We start from the raw sequence: 21,417 nt of genomic DNA on the forward strand, positions 1-21,417 counted from the left end.
GAGAGTGTCAGTGAGCTAATGTTTGCAAAGCGTTAGAGTCATGTCAAAAGTTGTGGAATAGGGCCCAGGAGGGCTCACTCAAGTGAGATGGTGTGTCGTCTTTGAGATGAGCCTCCAGCTATGCAGAGAGCCCCTTTCCTTTTCCTTTTTGCTTCCTTCTGGTTCTTGACTGTGCTTCAGTTAGATGAGGTTGATACATAGCAGAATTTTGGACAGGTAAGGCATATTTAATGGAAGCAACTTCTTTATTGTCCTTTCATTTTTGGCTTCCTCTTCCTCTGTATTTATTAAATTAGCTCCTCTCTCTCAGAAGCGTTTAACTTTTTATGGCATTATCTGGGCTTCAACAACTTGTGATCTCCTAAGTAGAGCCTTTCAGCACTTTATAAATATGTCATATACTTTTTATATTCCTTTGTTCCCCATCAGGAACATACATCCCAGTCTTCAGAACAGCACGATCAGTTTTTATTCATTTAAGGAGCAGTAGTAATTTGACACTTGCTAATATGTAACAAATTATATTGGGTGTGGTAATTACAATTGCAGCTGGTTCTTAATTATACTGTAACCTTGATGCTTACAAAAATTGAGACTGAATTCAGCATGAAATACTGGAGAATAATATTCTGCACTAGGCATTTCTGCCTTCTACTGAGCCATGGGCATTTATGAACCATAATGCCAAATTAAAAAGAATTTATTTTAAATTGGTTATGGTTACAATGTTGTCCAGTGGCTCAATTCTTAAAGGTAGCTTTAAAGTCCCCCTTTTTGCTTGCTAAACTCTGGGAATATCCTCCAGGTATTATAATTAGTGTCTAAATAACCTGAGCTCAGGGGTCATTTCTGGCTGTGTGATCTACTAGTATTCACTTAAGACTCTTTAGTACCTCAGCTTTGTTATTTGAAAAATGGGGATATTACTCACTCTTCCCCTTAAAGAGTTTTAATGATACAGTATTTAAATGAAATAAGATATAAAGTCATTAGCATAATGCCTGGCATAGAGTTAAGGACCCAGTAAAAGTTAGCTGGTCATTGTTATGGTTATAATTAACAATAAATGATCCGGCTCCAAAGACCACCTCTGTGACCCTCAACTTTAGCAGAATTAGTGTATTAATTCTCCTGCCACTCTGCCTTATGACAGCATGTATCATCATACATTTTGTACCAACCACTTGTCGATAAGTCAGCTTTCCCTGGTTGGGGCAGGGTTTCTGATTTATTGGGTGTTTTCTCCTCAGTGCCTGGCACTGGGCCTGGTACACTATAGCCTTCCCATAGGTGATTGTGTTGCATGGATGAGCAAGTAGAGCATCACCATCTAAGGAGTGGTTGTTAGCTGGTTGGTGGGGTAGTTTGGCCCCCAAGGGGATTTCTTTTAGCAACCACTGGAGACAGTTTTTTGGTTGTCGCAGCTTGTTGGGGAAGGGGTTGCTACTCACATCTAGCGGGTAGAGGTCAGCTTAATAACAATAATAGTAAAATCCAGAACTAGTATGTTTCAGGCTCTTTTGGCATAACAGAACCCAGCTAAAACACCACCATTCATTCTTAACTTATATTCTGCCTCTTAATATCAGAATTTTAATGATGATGGCTTTATAGTTTATGTTTGTCTACAACAAAGCAGAGTGAAATCTAACATACATCACAACCTACTGAATCCTTCTGATAAACATCTCTAGTGCCTCTGAAATGACTTGCTGGTGTGGTTACCCAGTGGGTTAACATTTGTGGTGTCTGATACTTTATAAGTCAACTGTTGAGTGAAATGAAGTTTTGCCAGCTGATTACATAGAAATGTTGTGGTTTGAGGAATGCTTAACAGGGCATCTTGTCTTTATACTAATTTATATTTCAGTAACTTTTTCCATAATGACTGCTCTTCATTTATTAGGTCTTAGGGAAACTGTAGGATGAAGGATGAGTGACTCAGTGGTTTCAATAAAAAATTATTTTCTTAAGTTTGAGATACCTTTTTCTTCTTCCCAAGTTAATGGTAACTGTGGTTTTAGGGAATTCCAAACCTTCTTTTGCAATTACTGATTGTATTGGTCAGGGCTCACTTGCAGAGAACAGAATCTACTCTAGCTGGTTTAAGCAGAGAGAGATTTATTACAGGGTATTAAATGGCTTACACAACTTGTTGGGAAGGTGAAGCAACAGACTTGAGGTTGAGCTCTAAAGAATGACATCTAGAGTCTCAAGCAGAGCAGGCCACCAAGACAGCAGTGACCTCCTGTGCAGTCACAATGCTGCCTGCCAAGTGGAAAGTGTTTTAGGACCATGTGGCCACTGACATGGGAGGGCAGGAGGTTGCCACAGGAAAACTAGACACTTCCAGCAATGGTTCTTGCTTGGCAGAAACAGCAGAAGGTGCCCCCCAACTCCCAAACGTTTGCCAAATCTCACTCAATTTCATCTAATTGATGGCACATAGGCTGCATAGCAGCAAGGGAGTCTGGGAATTGTAGTTTTAGCCTTCTAGTGTCTCTAGGATAGGAAGATAAAGGAGGAGGTGGGCCCCAGCTTCTGAGTGGTTAGATTACACCCAAGAATGCTTTTCTTTGGGATTCAGGACCACCTAATGCACTATTTCCTCAGTTTCAAAAGACTAAGCAGGACTGTTTCTCCTTCTGTCTCCCTTTCCTGCTTGTCACTGCATGCTTATTTACATCCACCCACCCACACACACACCCAGAAGCTTGCTTTTGATGAGCTACCTCTTTGAGTTTGTATTTCTCATCTAAGGCAAATATTTACTTTATGATGGTAGAATTTTCAGTGGAAGTCTGTGCTTGTCTTGGCTTTCAGATGTTTCAGGTTTGGGAGGGTGACTGGGGAAGTATTGCCGAGGAAGGGCTGTGCTGTACAGTTGGTGACATAGCAGCTGATGTTGGGCCTTGGGTTCTAATGCAGTTGTTCTCAGCCCACGCACACATCGTAATTTCTTGAGGGAGCTCTAAAGATACCCATTCTAAAAATTCTTATTTGATGGACCTTTGGTATGGTTTGGGTTTTGTAAAATCTAACAGTACCTCAGGGGACTTGAATATGCAGCGAGGACTGAGAACCTAAGTCTTGTAATCAGTACGTTAAAATTGGACCTTATCTAAAGCTGTGGTTCTTAAACTTTAACTGCATCAGGGTCACCTGGAGGGCTTGTTAAATCATAGGGGATTGCTGGGCCTCACCCAGTTTCTGATTCTGTGGGTCTGGGATAGGCGTGATAATTTGTATTTTTAAAAGTTCCCAGGTGATGCTGATGGTCTCCACACTTTGAGAACCATTGATCTGAAGAGAGTTGCCTATTTTCATTGTAAATGTCAGATTTTTACTGACCTGAAAGACTTTATTCTATATTCAGCACTTCTGGAGCATCTACTTTGTTTCCTGATCTTTGCCAGAGCTGGGGATGATCTGAGGAGTAAGGTGCCCTCACAGAGATGGTGGTCTCATATCTCTAGAGCCTCCCAGTGAAAGAGAGCTTTGCTTTTCTTTGCATTTTATTTTTCAAATTAACATGTCTTATTTTCATGTAGGTTTTTTTATATTCTTCCCCACCATCCTCTGTTAGATCTGACAACTATTTTGAATACACCATTCTGTACCACTGTGATTTGTTAAAGTAATGAGCCTGCAACTGTGGCTTGATTCCATTGTAAGAAACTCTGTTTAAAAAATATTCCTACAGGTAGGAATATCTTTTCTGGTGACCGCTTACCTATGGCTGCTCTAACTCATATTAGAATGAGAGTGAATTCATTTGTCCTGAAAGATAACTTTCTTCTTATTCTTGCCATGTTCTCCCCCACCCCCTGCCTTTTTAAAAACACCAGTTCTTGAAATTGTGTTATTGTTTTTCTTTTTATTTCTAGGATGTACCTACCTAGTATGTGTTTTGCAAACGCTATTGATGACTTACACAATTATAACCAGTGTTTATCTTGTCAAAAAGTTTTACATATTCAGTGATTCTGAAATTTTGCTCCTGTGGAGCATAGACTCATTGAATCGACCTGAAATTTCCATACTAAAGTTAAATAATGATAGACTTTTCCCTGTTTATGGAAGAAACTATGTATAGAGTTTTTCTGTTCCAACATTGCCCCTTTCTGGGCCAGACATGGTGGCTCATTCTTGTAAACCCAGCACTTTGGGAGGCCAAGATGGAAGGATCACTTGAGGCCAGGAGTTTGAGACTAGCTTGAGCAACATAGTGAGACTGTCTCTACAAAAAAATTAAAAAATTAGTGGGGCCTGGTGACACATGCATGTAGCCTCAGCTACTCAGGAGGCTGAGGTGGGAGGATTGTTGAGCCCAGGAGTGTGAGGCTGCAGTGAGCCATGATCGCACCACTGCACTCCAGCCTGAGTGACACAGTGAAACCCCCAACGAAAAAAAACCACCAAAACCCTCTCTTTTTCCCTTAAATTTGGAATCAGAGTAAAATGTTATCAAATTTCAACAAAATTCTTTATCCTGTTAGCAAATAATATTTCATAGTAATCTGTAAAGGACCCTGTTCTTCTTAGTGATTTACTCGGTATGTTTGAAAACCAGTTACTTGATTTAAAATTTGTGATATAAAATTTTTGTTTTAATGTCGGAATCTATTCTTACAAATGCAAATTCAGAAGAAGAATGATAAAGAAAATCAGGCAGTTATAACAATAGTAGCTGTAAATATTTACATGCTATTAATATATGAGAAAAAAATGTAACAGTGAAAGTAAGCCTTCTGGAAACAATCTAAAGTTTGGTGACTCTTCTAAACCCCAAGAATGAACTAAGTCTAATAATTCCAGGCTTCTAAAGCCCAAGAATGAACTAAGTCTAATAATTCCAAGCTTATGTGATGCAAAGTATGCATGCTGAGCAGCTGTTCTGAATTGACTTTAAAAGGGTGGCTACATTTCTGTGGCTTCCTTTTTCCAGCTCATAGAACTTCCTGGGTATTGGTTTTGCCACCAGGTAGAATTCATTGAAATACACCTTCAGAAAACTGGTACATTTCATTGTAACTTTGCATTGTCTTCAATTAAGTTGTGTAAGTGTTCTTCCTTCATAGCAATGACACTTAAGAAGATAGGAATGGGAGGTAGCAGTATAAATGGAAATTCCAAACAGCCACACAGCATTTGACTGGTGAATAATAGATGGAATTACTGTAGAGATGAGGCCCAGGAGGCTGGTAGTAATTTTTCTGAATCCATCCCCTGTTGAACCATACTTATCTATCCTTAAATAGAATGTACCAGGACCTGAGCCAAATTTTAGTGGGCCTCAGAGAAATCTTGTGGTGATCATTAACCATTTGCTGTACCTGGAGCTCTGGGTTGGGTGTAGGGTAGCTGAGATAATGATGAGTTAGGATGGCCACAATGTTTATTTAGCGGTTTGGTGAGTGTGTTTGAAGACCCATGAGTTTCTTTCTCTTCTCTTTTGCTAATTTCTCCCTTCTAAATTGTGAGCCAGTTTACCCATCATTTAGATTTCTTAAGGAGTAAACATGGTAGAACATAAACATCTTTGGATAAATAATACAAATAGTAATAGATACCATTTATTGAGCACTTTAACTGTGTGGCCCGTTTGGTGCTAAGCACTTTGTGTAATTATCTCATATTACTTTTCTAGCTGTCTAGGACTCCCCGTTTTATAAATGAGGAAAGTGAGGCTGACAGATCAGGGTCTCCAAGTCACATGGCCAGTGAGTTTATGAGGGTGGTCCTGCTCCCTATTTGAGGATGATCTGACACTAAGGCCATGTTCTTTTTTTTTTTAAATGAAGATGGGGTGTCACTATGTTGCCCAGGCTGGTCTCAAACTCCTGGGCTCAAGTGATCCTCCCACCTTGGCCTCCCAAAGTGCTGGGATTATAGGTATGAGCCACGATTCCTGTAAGATCATGTCCTTAATCACAGCATTGGACAGACACTACACACTGTTAGGAGAAATTGGGAGAGTTTTGATTTTTAGGCTTGTACTGTATTGCAGTCATGTACCACACAAGGATGTTTTCGTCAGTGAAGGACTGCATATATGATGGTGGCTCCATAAATTATAATGGAGCTGCCCTGTACAGGTGTTCCACTTTTTATCTTTTAAAACCATATTTTTACCATACCTTTTCTATGTTTAGATACTCGTTTTACAGTTGCCTACGGTACTCAGTATAGTAACATGCTGTATAGATTTGTAGCCTAGGAGCAATAGGCTATCTCATTTGCCTAGGTATGTAGTAGGCTACACCATCTAGGTTTGTATAAGTACACTATATGATGTTCACACAGTGATGAAATCACTTAACAATTCATTTTTCAGAATGTTATCCTGTTGTTAAGTGATGCATGACTGTATTATATTGCCAGCTAATGCAAGTTATCATCTCTTTGAAGCTGCCTGTAATGTGGGTCTGTAGGAAGGCCACTGCGGTAAGAGATGGAGTATTTGGGATCTGATCTCAGTTCAGAAAACATTTAGAAATGTCAGCACAGATGGGCACTTAATCTGACTTTTTGGGGGAAATAATTGATGCTTTCTAAGCTTTGGTTTCCTCTTCTGTAAAATTAGGGCAGTAATATCCATCCTATCTGACTCTTGATTTGCAGTGAGAATCCAATGAGATAACAGTCATGCTTAGAAAACTGTAAATGTTAGGCAACATGCTTTATAAGTGTTGGGTCATTCTCTTTGTTTTGATTTGTGTTCTGTGCCCTAGACCCTGAGAGGGTTACAGAGTGAACACTTCTTTTTCCCCCTTTGAGGTGTAGTTCTGATGGGGAGCACTGAATATACATTTCAGGATCCTTAAGCAGATATGTGCTATGAGAATTTAGGGCAGGGGAAGTTCACTCTGAAATAGCATTGCCCAGGGAAGACCTTACAAAGTTCATGGCATAAAGAATTAATTCTATTTTAAAGGATGTGGTATTTAGAGACAGCAAGAATACTTCATTTTGTGGAAAATTTATTTTGCTTTTAAGAGGAAAACAGTTAAGAACTTAGGATGCCATATGCTTTTGAAAAAAGTGTTATGCACTTCCATGAGATGTGGGACTCTTACCATCAAGGAGGGGATTTTTCTGCTCTTAAAGTGGAGGATGGAGGCATTTTTATGCTGTCCCATCTTCTCTTGTGTTTGTCCTACCCTACCTTTCTCAGAATAGAGACCTGAGAGGAGGGAGTCCTCTCTGAAGCTTTTAGGGCAGCAGAGCCATTCATCTTAGGTTAACTAGCAGTACATTTTCTTCTCCTCTATTAAACAGCAGAGAACACTTACTAATTCAGGATTTTTTAAAAGATTAAAAATTCATGGCTGGGCACAGTAGCTCATGCCTGTAATCCCAGCGTTTTGGGAGTCAGAGGTGGGCAGATCACCTGAGGTCACGAGTTGGAGACCAGCCTGGCCAACATGATAAAACCCCATCTGTACTAAAAATAAAAAATTAGTGGGCCGTGGTGGTGCATGCCTATAATCCCAACTACTTGGGAGGCTGAGGCAGGAGAATCGTTTGAACCTGGGAGGCTGAGGTTGCAGTGAGCTGAGATTGCATCATTGCACTCCAGCCTGGGCAACAAGAGTGAAACTCCATCTCAGAAAAAAGAAAAAAAGTATTACAAATTCTTATAAATAGAAATAGCCTTGGTGGTTACAAGCACTCAGCTGAAATGAAGAGTTATCAGTCATGCTTTGGGAAACAAGGTGACCAACCATCTGGTTTCAGAAACTCTACTCCCATTCTAGTGATTAGTTAATAAAATTATTCCTGACAGTGAAGAGCCTAGGAGCTCAGGCAGTTCCATATTTAGAGACAGAGAACTCATTGTCCAAAGATCTCAGAACAGCCTTCGCTAGCTCACAGAAGGGATTTAGGACAATTTGCATAAGTCTCCCTGTGGATAGCAACATGGGTCCAGTGTTGGGTGGTTCCAGGAACCTCTCCTTGGCTTCATCATGGGGTGACTCTGTGCTTGGTGAGAACCCAGTCTCATGACGTTTTTTGCTAGCAGGATTGGGTGTTGGGACGTTGAATAAACCCACTGTTTGGTTCCACATAAGGGCTCTTTTGTGTTGGCCTGGGGAAGCCATGTTCAAGTTTGTCTTGCTTTTCCCCAGCGATGTTTTTGGACTTTGTGGCCTGGAGAATTAAGCACAACACCCATTCTGAGCTAATCTGTCAATTTTTGCTCTTCAAAGGTAACTACAGCCACTTGCATTTCTAAAATATGTAGAATAATATCATACCTTTGGAGACTTATGATTTATTAATTAAAAACTGAGGAGAGGAGGAGAGGTTCTTTGGCATGCCCAGGTAGTGAGGTATACATGTCTGTTCATGGTGAAACAGTGAGAAGTAACTCCCTTGAGTTAATATGATTTCCCTAGTTCACTGACTTCTTTAAGAAATATGTTCTCTTGGCTGGGCACGATGGCTCACGCCTATAATCTTAGCACTTTGGGAGGCTGAGGCGGGCAGATCACTTGAGGTCAGAAGTTTGAGACCAGCCTGGCCAACATGGTGAAACCCTATCTACTAAAAATACATAAATTAGCTGGGAGTAGTAGTACACGCCTGCAATCCCTGCTACTCAGAAGGCTGAGGCAGGAGAATTGCTTGAACCTGGGAGGCGGAGCTTGCAGTGAGCCGAGATTGCACCACTGCACTCCAGCCTGGGCAACAGAGAGAGACTCTCTCAAAAAAAAAAAAAAAAAAAAAAAAAAGAAATATGTTCTCTTGCATAGTTGACAAACATTTGTATACTTAAATTCTCCTGTGAAAGGGCATGGTTTACACTGGATTGTAAGTAAAAAAAAATGCCAGGTGTTTGCAATGTTTCACCTTTTCTTTTTAAGAAATGATATACATTCAACATTAGCTATTAAGAGCTTTTGCTACTGGTTCCTTGCATCACATTTTATCATTTTAGAAGCTACATAAGGAGTCTGATTTAAAATGGGAAGGGGGCATAGTTTATGCACTGGGGCAACATGGTATTTAAGTACAAAAATGAAATACACTGATTTTTAATCTGAGATTTATTTTCCTTTAGTCGGCTAGCTTGATTTCTCAGCTTTGTTGTAATAACATAAACATTTTTATGTTTATTTATAGGTGGCTTTAACCAAGAGAGCAGATCCAGCTGAGCTTAGAACAATATTTTTGAAGGTCAGTATAAAGGAATATATTTTGTTTCTTGTTTGATTTGTGTTCTATAACTTTTAAAGATGATTTTCAAACAGCTCTTTATTTCATTGTCATATTTTAAAAAAATCCCAATGTGTCAGCCCATCACGATGGCTCATGCCTGTAATCCCAGCACTTTGGGAGGCGGAGGCAGGTGGATCCCCTGAGGTCAGGAGTTTGAGACCATCCTGGCCAACATGGTGAAACTCCATCTTTACTAAAAGTACAAAAACTAGCCAGGTGTGGTGGCACGTGCCTGTAATCCCGGCTACTTAGGAGGCTGAGGTGGGAGAATCGCTTGAACCTGGGAGGCGGAGGTTGCAGTGAGCTGAGATCGTGCCACTGCACTCCAGCCTGGGCGACAGAGCAAGACTGTCTCAAGAAAAGAAAAAAAAAAAGAAAATCCCAACATGTCTTAAGAGGGGAGAGCCTTACAAATACATCTGCTTTTTAAAATGTAGGCGACTGTGATGACAACATGGTTTATATTTTAATTTCTTTTATCTCATGTGGTGTAAGGTATGTGAATAAAAGCAGTTGCTGGAGTATTGAGTTTTGCAACCCATTTACCTTTCCAGGATTGACCCGTATAGCTTTTTCTCCTAGGAAGTTTAAAGCTCATTGTAAACATCTCAGTAATCCTTCACTCATCCATGGGACTATCCTGTCTCTCCCTGGTAGAAGCCTATTGTTGTTGTTATCATCGTCATTATCATCACTTTATGATGATTGCAGTATCCTGAGAGGAGGCTCCAGTATGGATAATAGTGGATACTAGAGCACAACAGACACCATGGAAGTTTGTGTCTTATACTGGCATCTTACATTTCCACCTATTTTGTGATAATGGGCAGTGAATGATTAATAGAATAAAAGTCTGTCTCAGGTTCCAGACACTGAAACACTTTTATGTTATTCAGCGGAAATTAAAGTACTCAGAAAAGAAAAGGCCACTTTTGTAAGATCATATATATACACATATTATATATATATATATACACATATTATATATATATACACATATTATATATATATATACACATATTATATATATACACATATTATATATATACACACACATATTATATATATATATATATATATATATATATATATGTGTTTCTAAACATTATGAAAAGGCAGCTGAGTTGTATGGAAAGAGGACCAGGGTGTCAAATGAGAAATTTGATGTGTACTGAATATGGTGTAGAAAGGTATTAAATCTATGAGCCTCTCTTTTCCTCATCACAATGTGTTGCTATTAAAACTAATTGAGACATAAAGGACTTTGGACATGGACAGGATATTTGATATTAAGGAATTGGTATTAATTGATGTTTAGGCTGATAATATTCTCATTATGGGAAATACAGAGTCTATGTTTTAGAGATATACACTGAAACATTTACAGATGAGACTACCATTTCTGAGATTTGCTTTTAAATAATCCGGTTTTGTTGGGTTGAGGAAAATGAGTAGGCAGTATGATGATAACTTTTGAAATTGGGAAATGGAATATTGGGTTTATTATACTGTTCTCTCTACTTTGTATGTGTTTGAAAAATTTTCTTTTCTTTTCTTTCTTTTTTTTTTTTGAGACAGAGTTTCACTTTTGTTGCCCAGGCTGGAGTGCAGTGGCGCTTTCTCAGCTCACTGCAACCTCCACCTCTCGGGTTCAAGTGATTTTCAGGCTCCCGAGTAGCTGGGATTACAGGCATGCGCCACCACACTGGGCTAATTTTGTGTTTTTAGTAGAGACGGGGTTTCACCATTTTTATCAGGCTGGTTTTGAACTCCTGACCTCGGGTGATCTGCACACCTTGGCCTCCCAAAGTGCTGGGATTACAGGTGTGAGCCACCACACCCGGCCTGAACATTTTCATAATAAAACATTTTTAAAAATTGTAACGATTCAGTGAGGTAACTTACATGAAAGGTGTCCTGCATCTGGTATGTGTTACATATTGATTCAGTAAATGCTTGAAATTAAGTAATGATTTAAGTAAAGGAGAAATAAAGACTCCAAAAGAAAATGAATTAAAAGCAGGGATAGTTTTGTGACAAGGAAAAAAAAGGACACATTTGTAAGGAGATTTGGATTATACATAAAAAATCAGGATTCTGGACACCTGTAATCCCAGTGAGAGGCTGAGGCAGGAGGATGGCTTGAGCCTAGGAATTTGAGGCTTCAGTGAGCTATGAATGTGCCACCACACTCCAGCCTGGATGACAGAGTGAGACCCTGTCTCTTAAAAACAAAGCAAGATTCTTTATAAATTTGTTTTTAGCCCAGAAATACAGTGTAGAGTTTTTTGTTGTTGTTTGTTTTGTTTTTTTGAGATGGAGTCTCACTGTGTCTCCCAGGCTGGAGTGCAGGTTGCTCGATATCAGCTCACTGCAACCTCCATCTCCCGGGTTCAAGTGATTCTCATGCCTCAGCCTCCCGAGTAGCTGGGATTATAGTCATGCACCACCATGCCTGGTTAATTTTTGTATTTTTATTTTATTATTATTTTTTCTTATATTTTAAGTTCTAGGGTACATGTGCACAACGTGCAGGTTTGTTACATGTGTATACATGAGCCATGTTGGTGTGCTGCACCCATTAACTCATCATTTACATTAGGTATATCTCCTAATGCTTTCCCTCCCCACTCTCTCCACCCCACAACAGGCCCTGGTGTGTGATGTTCCCCTTCCTGTGTCCAAGTGTTCTCATTGTTCAATTCCCACCTATGAGTGAGAACATGTGGTGTTTGTTTTTTTGTTCTCGTGATAGTTTGCTGAGAATGATGGTTTCGAGCTTCATCCATGTGCCTGCAAAGGACATTAACTCATCCTTTTTTATGGCTGCATAGTATTCCATGGTGTATATGTGCCACATTTTCTTAATCCAGTCTATCATTGATGGACATTTGGGTTGGTTCCAAGTCTTTGCTATTGTGAATAGTGCCGCAATAAACATACATGTGCATGTGCCTTTATAGCAGCATGATTTATATCCTTTGGGTATATACCCAGTAATGGGATTGCTGGGTCAAATGGTATCTCTAGTTCCAGATCCTTGAGGAATCGCCACACTGTCTTTCACAATGGTTGAACTAGTTTACACTCCCACCAACAGTGTAAAAGTGTTCCTGTGTCTCCACATCCTCTCCAGCACCTGTTGTTTCCTGACTTTTTAATGATCATCATTCTAACGTGTGAGACGGTATCTCATTGTGGTTTTGATTTTCATTTCTCTGATGGCCAGTGTTGATGAGTATTTTCTCATGTGTCTGTTGGCTGCATAAATGTCTTCTTTTGAGAAGTGTCTGTTCATATCCTTCGCCCACTTGTTGATAGGGTCGTTTGTTTTTTTCTTGTGAGTTTGTTTGAGTTCTTTGTAGATTCTGGATATTAGCCCTTTGTCAGATGAGTAGATTGCAAGAATTTTCTCCCATTCTGTAGGTTGCCTGTTCACTCTGATGGTAGTTTCTTTTGCTGTGCAGAAGCTCTTTAGTTTAATTAGATCCCATTTGTCAATTTTGGCTTTTGTTGCCATTGCTTTTGGTCTTTTAGACATGAAGTCCTTGCCCATGCCTGTGTCCTGAATGGTATTGCCTAGGTTTTCTTCAAGGGTTTTTATGGTTTTAGGTCTAACATTTAAGTCTTTAATCCATCTTGAATTAATTTTTGTGTAAGGTGTAAGGAAGGGATCCAGTTTCAGCTTTCTACATATGGCTAGCCAGTTTTCCCAGCACCATTTATTAAATAGGGAATCCTTTCCCCATTTCTTGTTTTTGTCAGGTTTGTCAAAGATCATATGATTGTAGATGTGTGGTATTATTTCTGAGGCCTCTGTTCTGTTCCATTGATCTATATCTCTGTTTTGGTACCAGTACCATGCTGTTTTGGTTACTGTAGCTTTGTAGTATAGTTTGAAGTCAGGTAGCGTGATGCCTCCAGCTTTGTTCTTTTAGCTTAGGATTGACTTGCCAATGCGGGCTCTTTTTTGGTTCCATATGAACTTTAAAGTAGTTTTTTCCAATTCTGTGAAGAAAGTCATTGGTAGCTTGATGGGGATGGCATTGAATCTATAAATTACCTTGGGCAGTATGGCCATTTTCATGATATTGGTTCTTCCTATCCATAAGCATGGAATGTTCTTCCATTTGTTTGTATCCTCTTTTATTTCGTTGAGTAGTGGTTTGCAGTTCTCCTTGAAGAAGTCCTTCACATCCCTTGTAAGTTGGATTCCTAGGTATTTTATTCTCTTTGAAGCAATTGTGAATGGGAGTTCACTCATGATTTGGCTCGCTGTTTGTCTGTTATTGGTGTATAAGAATGCTTGTGATTTTTGCACATTGATTTTGTATCCTGAGACTTTGCTGAAGTTGCTTATCAGCTTGAGGAGATTTGGGGCTGAGATGATGGAGTTTTCTAAATATACAGTCATGTCATCTGCAAACAGAACAATTTGACTTCCTCTTTTCCTAAATGAATACCCTTTATTTCTTTCTCCTGCCTGATTGCCCTGGCCAGGACTTCCACCACTATGTTGAATAGGAGTGGTGAGAGAGGGCATCACTGTCTTGTGCCAGCTTTCAAAGGATGCTTCCAGTTTTTGCCCATTTAGTATGATATTGGCTGTGGGTTTGTCATAGATAGCTCTTATTATTTTGAGATACGTCCCATCTTTACCTAATTTATTGAGAGTTTTTAGCATGAAGGGCTGTTGAATTTTGTCAAAGGCCTTTTCTGCATCTATTGAGATAATCATGTGGTTTTTGTCTTTGGTTCTGTTTATATGCTGGATTACATTTATTGCTTTTCATATGTTGAACCAGCCTTGCATCCCAGTGATGAAGCCCACTTGATCATGGTGGATAAGCTTTTTGATGTGCTGCTGGATTCAGTTTGCCGGTATTTTATTGAGGATTTTTGCATCGATGTTCATCAGGGATATTGGTCTAAAATTCTCTTTTGTGTGTGTGTCTCTGCCAGGCTTTGGTATCAGGATGATGCTGGCCTCATAAAATGAGTTAGGGAGGATTCCCTCTTTTTCTGTTGATTGGAATAGTTTCAGAAGGAATGGTACCAGCTCCTCCTTGTACCTCTGGTAGAATTTGGCTGTGAATCTGTCTGGTCCTGGACTTTTTTTGGTTGGTAGGCTATTAATTATTGCCTCAATTTCAGAGCCTGTTATTGATCTATTCAGGGATTCAACTTCTTCCTGCTTTAGTCTTGGGAGGGTGTATGTGTCGAGGAATTTATCCATTTCTTCTAGATTTTCTAGTTTATTTGCGTAGAGGTGTTAATAATATTCTCTGATGGTAGTTTTTATTTCTGTGGGATCAGTGATGATATTCCCTTTCTCATTTTTTATTGTGTCTATTTGATTCTTCTCCCTTTTCTTCTTTATTAATCTTGCTAGCGGTCTATCAATTTTGTTGATCTTTTCAAAAAACCAGCTCCTGGATTCATTAATTTTTTGAAGGGTTTTTTGTGTCTCTGTTTCCTTCAGTTCTGCTCTGATCTTAGTTTTTTCTTGCCTTCTGCTAGCTTTTGAATGTGTTTGCTCTTGCTTCTCTAGCTCTTTTAATTGTGATGTTAGGGTGTCAATTTTAGATGTTTCCTGCTTCTCTTGTGGGCATTTAGTGCTATGGATTTCTCTCTACACACTACTTTAAATGTGTCCCAGAGATTTTGGTATGTTGTGTCTTTGTTCTCATTGGTTTCAAAGAACATTCTTATTTCTGCCTTAATTTCGTTATGTACCCAGTAGTCATTCAGGAGCAGGTTGTTCAGTTTCCATGTAGTTGAGCGGTTTTGAGTGAGTTTCTTAATCCTGAGTTCTAGTTTGATTGCACTGTGGTCTGAGAGACAGTTTGTTATAATTTCTGTTCTTTTACATTTGCTGAGGAGTGCTTTACTTCCAACTATGTTGTCAGTTTTGGAGTAAGTGCCATGTGGTGCTGAGAAGAATGTATATTCTGTTGATTTGGGGTGGAGAGTTCTGTAGATGTCTATTAGGTCCACTTGGTGCAGAGCTGAGTTCAATTCCTGGATATCCTTGTTAACTTTCTGTCCCATTGATCTGTCTAATGTTGACAGTGGGGTGTTAAAGTCTCCCGTTATTATTGTGTGGGAGTCTAAGTCTCTTTTTAGGTCTCGAAGGACTTGCTTTATGAATCTGGGTGCTCCTATATCGGGTGCATATATATTTAGGATAGTTAGCTCTTCTTGTTGAATTGATCTCTTTACCATTGTGTAATGGCCTTCTTTGTCTCTTTTGATCTTTGTTGGTTGAAAGTCTGTTTTATCAGAGACTAAGATTGCAACCCCTGCCTTTTTTTTTCCATTTGCTTGATAGATCTTCCTCCATCCCTTTATTTTGAGCCTGTGTGTGTCTCTGCATGTGAGATGGGTTTCCTGAATATAGCACACTGATGGGTCTTGACTCTATCCAATTTGCCAGTCTGTGTCTTTTAATTGGAGCATTTAGCCCATTTACATTTTAGGTTAATATTGTTATGTGTGAATTTGATCCTGTCTTTATGATGTTAGCTTTTTATTTTGCTTGTTAGTTGATGCAGTTTCTTCCTAGCATCAATGGTCTTTACAATTTGGTATGTTTTTGCAGTGGCTGGTACCGGTTGTTCCTTTCCATGTTTAGTGCTTCCTTCAGGAGCTCTTTTAGGGCAGACCTGATGGTGATAAAATCTCTCAGCATTTTCTTGTCTGTAAAGTATTTTATTTCTCCTTCCCTTATGAAGCTTAGTTTGGCTGGATATGAAATTCTGGGTTGAAAATTCTTTTCTTTAAGAATGTTGAATATTGGCCCCCACTCTCTTTGGCTTGTAGAGTTTGTGCTGAGAGATCAGCTGTTAGTCTGATTGGTTTCCCTTTGTGGGTAACCTGACCTTTCTCTCTGGCTGCCCTTAACATTTTTTCCTTCATTTCAACTTTGGTGAATCTGACAATTACGTGTCTTGGAGTTGCTCTTCTCGAGGAGTATCTTTGTGGTGTTCTCTGTATTTCCTGTATTTGAATGTTGGTCTGCCTTGCTAGGTTGGGGAAGTTCTCCTGGATAATATCCTGCAGAGTGTTTTCCAACTTGGTTCCATTCTCCCTGTCACTTTCAGATACACCAATCAGACGTAGATTTGGTCTTTTCACATAGTCCCATATTTCTTGGAGGCTTTGTTCGTTTCTTTTTACTCTTTTTTCTCCAAACTTCTCTTCTTGCTTCATTTCATTCATTTGATCTTCAATCACTGATACCTTTTCTTCCAGTTGATCGAATCTGCTACTTAAGCTTGTGCATTCGTCACGTAGTTCTCGTGCCATGGTTTTCAGCTCCATCAGGTCATTTAAGGACTTCCCTACACTGGTTATTCTAGTTAGCCTTTTGTCCAATCTTTTTTCAAGGTTTTTACCTTCTTTGCGTTGGGTTTGAACTTCCTCCTTTAGCTCAGAGAAGTTTGATCGTCTGAAGCCCTCTTCTCTCAAATCGTCAAAGTCATTCTCCATCCAGCTTTGTTCCGTTGCTGGCGAGGAGCTGCGTTCCTTTGGAGGAGAAGAGGCACTCTGATTTTTAGAATTCTCAGTTTTTCTGCTCTGTTTTTTCCCCATCGTTGTGGTTTTATCTACCTTTGGTCTTTAATGATGGTGACGTACAGATGGGGTTTTGGTATGGATGTCCTTTCTGTTTGTTAGTTTTCCTTCTAACAGTCAGGACCCTCAGCTACAGGTCTGTTGGAGTTTGCTGGAGGTCTGCACCAGATGCTGTTTGCCTGGGTATCAGCAGTGGAGGCTGCAGAACAACGAATATTGCTGAACAGCAAATGTTGCTGCCTGATTGTTCCTCTGGAACCTTCGTCTCAGAGGCGTACCTGGCTGTGTGAGGTGTCAATCTGCCCCTACTGGGGGGTGCCTCCCAGTTAGGCTACTCAGGGGTCAGGGTCCCACTTGAGGAGGCAGTCTGTCTGTTCTCAGATCTCAAACTCTGTGCTGGGAGAACCACTACTCTCTTCAAAGCTGTCAGACAGGGACATTTAAGTCTGGTTTCTCCTGCCTTTTGTTCGGCTATGCTCTGCCCCCAGCGGTGGAGTCTACAGAGGACTCCTGGAACTGTGGTGGGCTCTACCCAGTTCGAGCTTCCAGGCTGCTTTGTTTACTACTCAAGCCTCAGCAATGGAGGGCGCCCCTCCCCCAGCCTCGCTTCCACCTTGCAGTTGGATCTCAGACTGCTGTGCTAGTGATGAGCGAGGCTCCGTGGGCTTGGGACCCTCTGAGTCAGGTGCGGGATATATTCTCCTGGTGTGCAGTTTGCTAAGACCATTGGAAAAGCGCAGTATTGGGGTGGAAGTGACCCGATTTTCCAGGTGCTGTCTGACACCCCTTCCCTTGGCTAGGAAAGGGAATTCCCTGACCCCTTGCACTTCCCGGGTGAGGTGATGCCTCACCCTGTTTCGGCTCATGCTCGGTGGGCTGCACCCACTGTCCTGCCCCCACTGTCCAGTGAGCCCCAGTGAGGTGAACCCAGTACCTCAGTTGAAAATGCAGAAATCACCTGACTTCTGCGTTGCTCATGCTGGGAGCTCTAGACTGGAGCTGTTCCTATTCGGCCATCTTGGAACCACCCACCAATTTTTGTATTTTTAGTAGAGACTGGTTTCACCATGCTGGCCAGACTGGTCTTGAACTCCAGACCTCAAGTGATCTGCCTGCCTTGGCTTCCTAAAGTGCTGGGATTACAGGCACGAGCCACCGTGTCCAGCCACAATACAGTATACAGTTTCTAAGTTGGAAGAGGATTCTGGAGGATGAAAGTCCAGAAAACAGAAAAGCATTTGTTCCTTACCTAAGCTGATCTCTATGGTTGTGCATGTTGGGACAACCATGATTGGAATGAGGTGTGTATAAGAGAACCAGAGAAGGTCTTCATATGTGTGTTTAAGGTCTGTTGATATTGTAAAACTCCAGTGACAGAAATCTGAAACATCACTTGAAGAAGAGTGACTAAGTGGGCTGCCAAAGATCCTATCAAAATGGATAGTAGCTCATTAGCTTAAGCTGGTAAAGTAGTCATCGTTCTTTGAACTGAGGACCTATCTGTTACTTCTGTTTTCTAAACAAGCAAGAGTGGTGGGCATCCTTCTGACAGGAAGTGGGAACACTGTAGAGGGTGTCTCAATAGATGGTGCGTCTTAGAATTTCACTGGTTGGTATGATCCATTGATAAGACTCCACTTAAAGGCTGTGTCCACCGTTCGAGGAGGCCATATGGTCCCTGGAGAAGCTAGGCTGAGACCTTAGTTTGGAATGATGTATCTTTGTCAGCTGCTACATCCACTTTCAGCAGCCAGCAGGACTATACTGGTGGATGGAGAGTCTAACTGATCAGGTAGACCTAGAGAGGGTGAGAATTCATGCAGAGTTCTGGAGAGACACCTGTAGTGTTTCTGTTTAAGTGCACTTGAAGGGCGAGGGTGGAATCTTTGGGATAGATGGGGAAGTACTCTCTTCCCTTCGGGTGGCTGGGACTATGTGACTTTTGAGTAACAGTTTGTGTGGCTTGGAGTCCTAAGAGATGACGTTGGGAGGACCATACCTGAAGAAAACAGCAGCCAGCAGTTTGTGAAAGGATTGTGGATCTGGCAAAAGTTCTGGTGATCTCATCAGGCCTGGATAGTGTGGTACCAACCCAAATCTGCCTTGGCTTAGCATGCTAAGGATGTCAGGTTTACCATTTATCACAGATGGTATTGTGGTGAGGGGAAGAACAGCAATGCGGGGACCATGCCGGGCCGAGCTTCTTAGTTAATTATGGATCAGCAGTAAGCATTCTGTAAACCTGTCTACTTTGCTGATTTTCTGTGACTTTTTCCTGACTTGACTTTCTTCCTAGTAAAAATTCTGTGTGAAATATCCCAACCTTCTCTCTGCTAACCTATGTAAAGAGAAGATTCTTCTGTAGCTTGGGAGGTGGAAGGGAGCTTCATTGCAGCCTTCACACCGGGTGTGATGGTAGCAGGAAAGTTGGCAGCTCTGTAGATCAGCGACAGCCAGTGGAACTAAGCCGGATAAGGAAAGAGGGCTCTTGGGGGATTAAAATGAGCCCAATTCTGCCCTTTTCATTTGTTTGAGAATTTAGAATTAGTTCCACTGTTTTTTTGAAGGTACCTAGATACAGTGTCAGGGACTGGGTATATATCAATGCATACATCATGGCTCCTGTCCATAAATGTCAGAGTGAGAACTGTGTGTAAGTGTAAAAAACCCCAAAAGCCATGATATGATTGATAAGTAGTGTACAGCATTAATTAGCAGAAGATGGTGTGGTCTAATTATATCTTTCTATGGAGAGTCATTAAGTTATGGAGAGGTGGTAATGTTTGAATTGCGCTCAAAGATGAGTAGGTAGAGAAGGGTTTGTTGGCAATGGAAGACCTTTTTAGGCAAAGAAAACAACACATAAAAGGTAAAGAGCTGTCAGAGTGCCACACATGTGGAGGGAATGGCTAAACACTTGGGCTGGCTCAGGACACAGGGTCCTGAGTGGTGGTAGTCAGGGCAAGACTTGTTATAAAACGTGCGGGGCTAAGGCATACAACAGATTTTTTTTTTTTTTTTGAGATGGAGTCTTACTCTGTCACCCAGGCTGGAGTGCAGTGGTGCGATCTCTGCTCACTACAAGCTCCGCCTCCCCAGGTTCATGCCATTCTCCTGCCTCAGCCTCCCAAGTAGCTGGGACTACAGGCGCCTGCCACCATGCGCGGCTAATTTTTTGCATTTTTAGTGGAGATGGGGTTTCACCGTGTTAGCCAGGATGGTCTCGATCTCCTGACCTCATGATCCTCCTGCCTTGGCCTCCCAAAGTGCTGGGACTACAGGCATGAGCCACCGTGCCTGGCCAACGACAGATGTTTTCATATGGAGGATGTTCTTGTGGCAAGTGGCAGGTAATGTTTCATCTAGATGTAGAAGTTAAAGTCTAGGAAGTCAGTTTTGTTTCTAGCCTAACGACATGCATTTTTCTGTTTGCCTAGTGCTTTTGGTGTTGCTTCCTGTTAGTTTAAACAGATGTGTATTGAGTGCCTACCATTTAAATAAAACACCATGAAACTCTGTGGTGAGTGGGAGGTGCAAAAGATGTATAACAATGACCACTTCTTAAAGGAGCTCAGATTTTATATAAGAGACCAGATGGAGGCCGGGCGCGGTGGCTCACGCTTGTAATCCCAGCACTTTGGGAGGCCGAGGCGGGCAGATCATGAGGTCAGGAGATCGAGACCACGATGAAACCCTGTCTCTACTAAAAATACAAAAAATTAGCCGGGCGTGGAGGCGGGCGCCTGTAGTCCCAGCTACTCGGAGAGGCTGAGGCAGGAGAATGGTGTGAACCCGGGAGGCGGAGCTTACAGTGAGGCGAGATTGTGCCACTGCACTCCAGCCTGGGTAACAGGGGGACCCCCGAACAAAAAAAAAAAAAAAAAAAAAAAGACCAGATGGATAGGCATGCAGGAGATGCAGGAGGTAACAAAGAATCTTAAAGTCGGCATACTCCAAGGGCCTGTGTTGTGGTTAAAGCAAATGCTGTAGGAGGTGGAAGGAGGGAGCAGCCCCCATTGTGGGGAGTGGTCAGGGAAGGCCCTTAGGAGAGAGAACTCAGGGAGTCTCAGGGACAAGTGGGAGAGGCGACAAGGAACACGTTTGAGGGAAGGCCTGGAGATGAGTCAGGGAGAAAACAGCCTCTCCAGGTTGAAGGAGTATTGTTCATCCTTTAAGTGTTTATTTAAATACAACTCTATGTCTCAAAGTATGCTGAATTTCACAGGGTGTGGGTGACAGGATTGGAAAGGTAATTGGAGGTTTGGAATTCCACTAAACAGTAGGAAGCATTCGAGGTTTTTTGATGAGGAGGTGGGTGTGAGATTTGATTGGTGCAGCAAGGCCACAAGTTAGGCAGCCTTAGGGTTGTGGCAGCAGGAGGAATGGAGAATGGCAAGATAGCGTCACTTTGAAAGAATATTTGATTAAGATGGCTGATTTTTTATAATGGATAAGAGAGAGCAGAGAGGAAATACAGCCTGAGTGCAGAAAGGTGCCAGTAATAAGAATAGAGAAAGTGAGAGGGAGCCAGTAGCTCCAGGGAGGAAAAGAGATGATGCGTACTATTGTATTAGAGATGATGCGTACTATTGTATTAGTAATAGAGAAAGTGAGAGG

The 21,417-nt window shown here is 41.2% G+C and overlaps 1 protein-coding gene across 2 annotated transcripts in view; it reads left to right on the forward strand.

Annotated features, from left to right (window-relative positions):
- Positions 1–21,417, forward strand: part of SLC25A13 (solute carrier family 25 member 13) — a 200,423-nt gene that overhangs the window by 13,992 nt on the left and 165,014 nt on the right. For both annotated transcript variants that reach the window (XM_032760934.2, XM_032760937.2), the window contains exon 2: positions 9,130–9,183. In XM_032760934.2, the coding sequence (XP_032616825.1) occupies positions 9,130–9,183 (54 nt within the window). The remainder of the gene's footprint in view (positions 1–9,129; positions 9,184–21,417) is intronic.

Source organism: Hylobates moloch, unplaced genomic scaffold (genome assembly GCF_009828535.3).
Source record: "Hylobates moloch isolate HMO894 unplaced genomic scaffold, HMol_V3 SCAFFOLD_1, whole genome shotgun sequence".
NCBI lineage: Eukaryota > Metazoa > Chordata > Mammalia > Primates > Hylobatidae > Hylobates > Hylobates moloch.